The sequence below is a fragment of the Phyllopteryx taeniolatus genome, chromosome 10, assembly GCF_024500385.1.
Source record: "Phyllopteryx taeniolatus isolate TA_2022b chromosome 10, UOR_Ptae_1.2, whole genome shotgun sequence".
In the NCBI taxonomy this organism is placed as follows: domain Eukaryota; kingdom Metazoa; phylum Chordata; class Actinopteri; order Syngnathiformes; family Syngnathidae; genus Phyllopteryx; species Phyllopteryx taeniolatus.
The window spans coordinates 30,125,942-30,134,374 of record NC_084511.1 but is presented as its reverse complement, the minus strand read 5'-3'; the positions used below and the strand labels follow the sequence as shown (position 1 = coordinate 30,134,374).

Sequence of the window (8,433 nt, the reverse complement as noted above, 5' to 3'; positions counted from 1 at the left end):
AATTCAGTCGGTGATTTCATCCTTCACGTCTCTGCGCTCGGGCTCTGAAAATCCGGGATCAAAAGTACTGAGACAGCGCGGCTGCCTTTTCCTGTTAAAGCCCTTCTCATCTACTGTGCCGCGTCAAGCGGCGGCCATCCCAGACACACTTTTGTTCCCTTTCCCCTTCTGAGCACTTAGGAGGCTAACGTGGGTCACTTCCCTTTTGCTCGAAACTCGCACGCGCTGCCCATGAGCTCCACATTGTTCAATCCAGTCTGATGCAATACAAAAGCCGTATCAAGTTTGCCTTTGCAACAATATTGTTTCGATTTGCAGTTAAAATTGTTGTATAGTCATGTGGTTTTAGTTTGTGTTATGATGGCCTGCTGCAAACAGCCCATATAACCATCCTCCATACTTATTATATATTATTTTTCTTGTTTCTTCTTCTTCTTCTTCCATTTTTTCGAATTCAGCGCGCACCGCTTAACATATCCGCACAAAAGAGGCACTCGAAGATGCGACTACTCGATTAATCAAGTCGCCTAAATTCTTAAATGCCGCTGAATCGAATGCAAGACGCACCTGGAGCTTTTTCTTGTTGTTCCGACTGAAACGATATCTCAGCTGTAGCTCACAGATTGGAGCGACACGCGGGAGTTCATTTGGTGGCCGGACCGACGATGGAATCGGCACGTTTGTTTTTGCACTCTGCGGCAACAAACCTCTGAATCACCGCGCGGGTCAACGCTTCTTTTTGCATGAGATGATTATAACAGGGATCAGTAAGACGGTTTAGTGAAATGGAGATGACAACTGACCAAACTCGGTGATGAAGCCACATCTACAGAAAATATGGAGTACATAAAGGAAGCGGTGTTGTCACACCGCAACTAACAACTCAATTTCATTCATTCATTCATGCATCCATCTTCTGTTCCGCTTCTCCTCAGGCGGGTCGCGGGCGCGCTGGAGCCTATGCCAGCTATCTTCGGGCAGGAGGCGGGGTACACTCCGAACCGGTCGCCGGCCAATCGCGGGGCACATAGAAACAAACAACCAGTCGCGCTCACATTCACACCGACGGGCAATTCGGAGTCTTCGACGGACCTGACGCGCCTTTGACCCACTCGTATTCCTATTTTTGTCCGTATAAACACGTCGACATCTTTAGAGAGAGGCACACACGACAAATGCCATCGACACGAATGCACTTTGCATCATTCGGAGGAAAAAAACGAGCACGTCGGAAATATCAGAAAATTGTGTTACTCGGCGGGACTCCGCTTTGTTGTGCCCACGCACTTCCTCTTCAGGGCCCGTTGGCAGGAAGAGAAGAGAAAAGAGGAAGAGACAAAGTAGAGGGCGGCCGCTTTCAGTTTAGGTGAAAAAAAAAAGAAAAAAGAAGTGACAATTTAAACAGGCGACTTAAAAACAACCTCAGCAAACAAGGAGAGTGTCACGAGAGATCATGACTCCTTGGACCACGACCGCGGAGCGATATGGTGTCGGTGAGTCCTTGATAGCAATATGAATATATGTGTGCTTGCAGATAGGATTCAATCGGCCTCGGTGCGGCGACGTACTTGAAATCAAACGGCTGACAAGAAGAAAAAGGGAAAATGGTGTTACTGCTTAACACGATGTGAGCGGGTGCAAAAAGAGCCAAAAGAGTCAATGTAACAGCAATGCCAAAAAAACAAAAAACAAAAACAAACAAACAAAAAAAAGGCCTGAATTTACAAGATTAGGAGGAATGAAAAAGTTATTGATTGCGCCCGAGCACGTGTTGCCGTTGGGCGCCGATTCGGTTTTCGAGCCGCTTTACTGGCAGGTTGTCTGACTGCCATAATGTGTCGTAAACGTGTCAGTCAGGAAGTGGAAGAAGCAAGTGAGTTTCACTGCTGCGTGCTGCAACCGGTGCTGTTTGATATGGGAAGAGATCATCAAGAAGTGTGTCGGGCCATTCAATAAGATCTTCCAATTGTCATAGTCTTTGCGCAAAGGTCAGCGCCACCTTTCCAGCAGTTGGCTTCATGCATCTCATTTGGTCCAAAACCATCAACTGAAGTTAGAAGGCGCATATAATCTGTTGACCTTTTAGCTCCAGGATCTCGTTCACAACTTGTGCAAGAGCTTGATGTTGGCCCATGTGCACCTTCTGCAAAATGCTGTGCTGGCGTCACCCCGTGGCTCTTTAACAAATGGGTGTTTTGTTTTTTTGGTTTTGTTTTTTTTAGCCAAGTGGAACTTTGCTGGCAGCGGAGAGAATCAGCTTTCTCTGGAGGTCGGAGATGCGGTCTACATCCAGGAGATCTGCGATGGTATCGCACGCTAGCTGCTCTATTGAACAGCGCCTACTTGGTTTTTGGTCCCAACATGTTGGAGACATTGTTTCTTTTGCTCATCTTCTGATCCCATTTGTACTGGAGAGTTCCTCAATTATAAAACATCCGAGAGCCGTCACAATATTCCCGAAAGCGTAAAATAACGAGCTGGTGTGTTTACGATTGAGTTACCATTCGCGCTTGAAAATAGGCGACAATTGCTTGTGAGCCAAGCGAGTTCGTTGACGCGTATCGGGAAATCGGACCCGCTTCTGCCGCTTACGTCGCAGCAGCGGCAGGTTTTCCAGCAAAATGTGGGCGGGGCAACATCGGTTCAAAACCATCAGAAAATAAATACTGAGCCCTTTTTCAAATGTTTTTGAAGTTTGCAACTATGGAGTAAGTGGCAATGTTGACTGGGTTAAAGGCTGCTTTTCATTCAATTTCAATGTCCGTGCGTTGCCTGTGGCGGGAAAGTCCACCTGGCCAACATGGCCGCCGCGACATCTCGACGGCTGACGTATACCCCGAACTTCGTTTCAAGCACAACGGATCATTATTTTATAGCGAGACTGTGATATCGTCACTTTTAATCCCAACATATTGTCACATCTCTATTAAACGTGTATTTATTTGGGGTATGGCACGATGAAATAATAAAATCAACCAGATACGATTAAAAGCTGTATTTTTTTTACCGTAAAGAATTTCCCCAATTTAGATTCATTCGAACTCCCAAAAATAAAACAAATAGTCGCACTCTTACTCTGACAAACTGAAAGTGAGGAAGTTTGTGCGGAAATTGTGGGCGGCGCAGTGGTGAGTGCACGACCTTTGCTGTGGCACGAATGACGTTGTTAGATTGTGGGGTCACAAGTGTGCAAATAATTTCTTGGGCGTGAATCATATCAATATATTGCGACAGAGGAACGATTGTGTCAACTTGTCTGGCAGTGAAAGAAAACATCCGCGTTCAGATGAAACTTCCAAATATCAATGGTGTTGGTGTTTTTTTTTTCCAGGGTGGTACAGAGGCTACTTAGCCAGGAACAAAGCCCATCAGGTACCGACCGATCCTTGGAATCTTGCATTCCAAAAAGCGGAAGGACACGATGGATCGATGGTCTGCTCTCGAAAATCATTTCGAAAGTAACGACTTCCTTCCCGTTTCGCACTCCAGGGCGTGTTTCCTGCCAGTTTTGTGCACCTGAAGGAGGTTATTGTTGCGCATCGCAGGCAAGTGGAGGTGGTCAAAAAAATGGGGTCCGGAACCGAACCCCCGCGATAAACGAGGGATGACTGTCCTACTATATGTGCTCCTGTACGGTGTTATTGGAATTGCTAAAAGTAGAACGGGAACGTTGGCCAACACTTTGACCGACTGTGCAGATTTCGCAAATTCGTACATACACATTGTGGACTGAATATGTACACGCGCACTATATTCAAAGTTGGGAAAAGCTGTGTGTGTTGTTTTCCTAATACAGCTTTGACTTCAATTCATGGAGCGTTATTCTTTTTGCTATAGATGGTCTTCAAATATTTGTGATGAATTGTTTTTCTTTGATTCCCGACAAAGCAAATGATTCACTTTTTTATTTATTTATTTTTTTGATTTTTTTGGGGGGGGGATTCCAAATTGTCCTTTAGGTTAGCAAATGTCATTCCTGAACACTGGTGGTCACGCTTGCATGTGCTCCCACGCAGAGATGAGGAGGCGCTGCTTTGGGCGGAGATGCCGTTAGTGAAGGAGGTGACCATGACGCTGAGAGAATGGGGCGGCATATGGAAGCAACTCTTTGTGGTAAACGGAAACGCGCGCGCACGCACGCACGCACGCACGGAGGCGAGTACAAAAGGTTGCGTTGACCGGTGCAGGCCGACAAGGAGGCGCGCGTGAGGCAGGTGCAGACGCTGATGCGGGAGCTGATGGAGTGGCGTTCGCAGCTCCTTTCTGGAACGCTGCCCACCGATGAATTCAAGGAAGTCAAGCAGAAGGTCATCTCCAAGATCGATTACGGGAACAAGTATGCCACACACGCAAAACCAAATGTCTTCCTGTCGCCCGGGAGAAGTGCGCTTTGAAAACGGTGAAAACGAGAGCCGCCCGGAAAACCTTTCCGCGCTTGAGTGACACCGCCTTGATTTACGCTGCGTGAACGCAACTCGACTCCCTCCGCAACAAGCGGCGGCGGTTTGGCAGATAGCGAACGGTTCTTCCGAACTCTTGAAGGCCGCTCCCGCTTTAGGTTTGCTGTCAAAGTAAACATCAAACAAAGCTTCACTTGATGACGGCTTAAGTCCTATTATTGGCAGGCTGTGTATGACAGCCTTTCAAAGTAATCAAGCCTCATTTCAAAATGCTACTCTTGAGTCGATTACAGTCCGACAGCGATATCCAATCGTTCTCAATTATCATGTAAAACAACAACAACAACAACAAAACAATTTGTTTTTTTTTGGGGCTGGAACAGATTCACTCCAGGCTCCGCTGTACTTTTGCTCCTCTTGTGAAGCTAATAGAAGGTGATCAATATTCATCACGTTAGGTGGATGAGATGTCCAGCCAATTAGCAAACATCCTTCCAGGAGCTCATTTTAATTCCGATTTTTCCTACAACAGTTGACGTGATCGTTCGGACGGAATCCAAGATTATATATATATATATATATATATATATATATATATATATATATATATATATATGCGATGTTAGCAATTGTCTTTTTGTGTTCATACTTTGACAATTGAATGTATTTCAAAGACACAATTTGAATTGCGATTGCCGTGACATTGCTGAGACGTGCGAGCGTACACGTTGTATCTTTGAAACGCACGAAGTTAGTTGCATATGTCGCGAATCGGCGAGAATACGTCGACGATCTTTGCCGCTTCGGCCCCCCGCAGGATTCTGGAGCTGGATCAGGTGGTCCGAGACGACGACGGCAATATTTTGGAGCCGGAGCGGGCCGGCGTCGTCAGCCTCTTCCGGGCCCACGAGGAGGCCTCCGCTAAGATCCGTGAACGCATAAAAGAAGAGCAGGTCAGAGAAAGTTCAGAGGGGACACTCTCCGTTGCCAACCCTTTTTGGAATTTCAATGCACGGAAATGTCGATACTCGACGCACATTTCACTTGCTAATCACGCGTGGAGCGCTAATTATTGGCGCTCGTCGTTGGAAATGGAACGAGGTTAAACGAAGGTCCTTGTGGGCTAGCGAGCGCTGCAATTGGAATGACTTGTTCGGGCCTCGCCCGCCTGTGTCAGTAGTTAAGCTCGACACGTCTTCCTTCGCAGTCCGATGTTCAGACGGAAAAGAGCGGCTTCTCGGCACGTATCCAGTCGTCGCCCACGCACAGCCTCTACGTCTTTGTCAGGAACTTTGTGTGTCGCGTGGGAGAGGATTCAGAACTCTTCATGTCCCTCTACGACCCCAACCAGCAAACCATCATCAGGTATCGCTTTGACGTTTTTGTTGTTGTCTTTTGCGTATTTGCAGTCACGCCCTCTTAGAAAAACAGAACAGTCCAGTTGTTGCGAGCGATTCGGTGCTCTGAGAATGAAATGACCTGGATGCACGAGCATATTGGCGGGCATTACTTGTCGCATTCACGCGTGTCTCGGGAGGATTTTTAATGAGGCTGAAGGTCAACGTTAAGGTCATATCAGATATTGGCAAAACAATTGATTTTGATTGTTATTATTACGTGGTTTTTGAAACGCCCACACTTTGGGTTGCTCCACCCAGAGCGCGTGCCCGGCGTGCGCGGGGGGGTGCGGACGTGGCAGATTTGAATCGACGGGAGAGCGCGCCCAGCGCCGGGAATATGCCCGCAAAGCGATCCTGCTTGTACGCTTGTCCATGCAGAATGGAGGATCTGGCTAGACAAAAGGACAGGACACAAAGAAAAAAAAAAGGCACAAGTAAAGGCAGGACACAAGCTTGAAGAAAATCCTACAAAAAAAAAACAAAAACAACATTATATGACTACTACAAGGTAACATTCGAGTCAGCTTTCATATGGGACAGTAGCGCTCCACCCGGCGAGCGAGGGACAGGACAGAACAGGACAAGACGCGAAGAGCACGGTGAACCCGACAGTGAACACGGGAACACCTGTGAGAGGGCGCTCCATTCGTGTTGCATTCAAAGCTGTGGGACGCAGCAAAGATGCGCTGAATCTCAGTGTGCCGCCCGCACGCCTTGCGCCTCAGCCGGCAGCAAACTGCCGCATTTCACAATTGTACAGTGGCGCAACCTAGTGGGAAGGTCGCTGAACGACAATTTCATCAATCTTTAGACAAATGAGCTCATAGATTCTGTGAAATAAAATAAAAAGAAGCATGCAGGTACTGCTTTGGGCTGGCGGAGATTTGAAAAGCACACAAATTGCAAACATCAAAAGTAATTTATTGTTGTTTCCTTTCATGTATAGAGTAGCTACAGCAGGTTTGGACATACTTTTGATACTGTACTATATGTTGTACTGGAAAGTAATGTGCACTGGTGCATTGCTAAAAATGCGAATATGAAAGTCATTCAGATTGATGAAATAGTTTTCGGAAGGTGAATGTTGTCTGTGCTTCTCGGAACCGCCGTCGTGTGTGTCTGCTGTGCAGTGAGAACTACCTCATTCGTTGGGGCAGCAAAGGTTTCCCCAAAGAAATCGACATGCTCAACAACCTGAAGGTTGTCTTTACGGTGAGTCACCACAAGAGGGCAATGGTGCACTGTTTCCAGCGGAGACTTTTCATCTCGCTTTTCTCTTTGTTGATTCTTCCAATTGCGTGGTTTTTAAATAGATTATTATTATTTTATTTTTTTTATGGCAGGATTTTGGCAATAAGGACCTGAGCAGGGAGAAGATTTTCCTCATCTGTCAGATAGTCCGAGTGGGCAGGATGGACCTGAAAGAGAGCAACAAGAAGTGCACTCAGGGTCTCAGACGTCCTTTTGGAGTGGCAGGTACATGACCGAAGTTCCCCTTCTCTCTCTTTAAAAATAAAATACAGACGCGCCTTTTTGAGAGGCTGGAAAAGATGATTGACATTTGCATTCATTCAATGAGAAAACGTGCGCGTTCTGATTTTTAGAGGTGATCACAGAGCAAATTCAACTTGTATCTCAAGGCACGTAATAAATAAACGCGTAATGGCCTCATCCTATTACATATCCATCTATAAATTGATGGATAACCAGTTTGGGAATGAAAAATCAATAAAAATAGCTTAACTACAAGCAAACCGATGAGACAACGAGGCACACCTGGACAAGCCGCGAGTGTCCAGCGCAACAGGTGGAAACCAAAACCCAACGAGCAAGACAAGACACGAAGATCGTTGATGGGCATGAATTTATTGTTTTACGGTCAGCTGAGCTGTTTTTCTTCTTCGTGTTTCCCAGTGATGGACATCAGCGACATCATCAAAGGGAAGGTTGAGTGCGATGAGGAGAAGCAGTTTTTCATCCCTTTCTTCCCGTATGTGCCGGTTCTCCCGCCTCGCCAATCTTCAGACGTCCTCTTGTGTGCTGATGTGTCGCGTCGGTGTCGGTGCGTGCGTGCGTGCGCAGGGTCGTGGCCGAGAACGACTTCCTCCACAACTTTCTGAACAAAGTGACCACCTCCCGAGGAGACAGCGGCGGCCAAGGTACGCTGGTCCGCCCGCCGCCGGCACTTCCTGTCTTGCTTTGAGCACTTATGCAATCCATGTGAAATCCAGAGAAAGGATTTGTTTTTCACTTTGCAGAAAGACATCACAAAGCATACACTGATGTTTTTAGCCGTCTTCTTGAGCGCGTAGCAGCAACCATTTGTTTTCACCCAACTTCACCACAGAAAAATATTGCTCAAGTGACAATAAGTCAGCATGGATAAAGGGGCACAAATTGTGGGCAATGAGCCTGCCCTCATTGCCCAGGAAAAACATGTGAGGTTAATTCAAGACTTGAAATTGCCCACGGAGGTGTGAAGGGTTGCCCAAGGTCGGCTGGGCGACGCGCAACTCAGCCGCCAAAATCCATCATCAGAATAATATTGTTTCCTATTTTGAAGTCGGGGTTCGTGAAATGATATGTCCGTATCATGCCCTTGAAAATGTTATTTTGCAATGCACCGGCAATAT

At 46.7% G+C, this 8,433-nt stretch overlaps 1 protein-coding gene across 5 annotated transcripts in view; it reads left to right on the top strand.

Annotated features, from left to right (window-relative positions):
* The first annotated feature begins 1,324 nt into the window (after window positions 1-1,324).
* LOC133484570 (dedicator of cytokinesis protein 2-like) overlaps window positions 1,325-8,433 on the top strand; it is a 69,178-nt gene continuing 62,069 nt past the window's right edge. For 3 of the 5 annotated variants that reach the window (XM_061787368.1, XM_061787367.1, XM_061787366.1), the window contains exons 1-12: window positions 1,325-1,493; window positions 2,223-2,306; window positions 3,332-3,372; window positions 3,490-3,545; window positions 4,017-4,113; window positions 4,188-4,336; window positions 5,218-5,353; window positions 5,608-5,765; window positions 6,931-7,012; window positions 7,144-7,276; window positions 7,715-7,790; window positions 7,883-7,959. In XM_061787368.1, coding sequence (XP_061643352.1) covers window positions 1,454-1,493; window positions 2,223-2,306; window positions 3,332-3,372; window positions 3,490-3,545; window positions 4,017-4,113; window positions 4,188-4,336; window positions 5,218-5,353; window positions 5,608-5,765; window positions 6,931-7,012; window positions 7,144-7,276; window positions 7,715-7,790; window positions 7,883-7,959 — 1,129 coding nt within the window. In that variant the 5' untranslated portion in view covers window positions 1,325-1,453. The remainder of the gene's footprint in view (window positions 1,494-2,222; window positions 2,307-3,331; window positions 3,373-3,489; window positions 3,546-4,016; window positions 4,114-4,187; window positions 4,337-5,217; window positions 5,354-5,607; window positions 5,766-6,930; window positions 7,013-7,143; window positions 7,277-7,714; window positions 7,791-7,882; window positions 7,960-8,433) is intronic. The other 2 variants (XM_061787370.1, XM_061787369.1) reach the window with 1 other exon arrangement.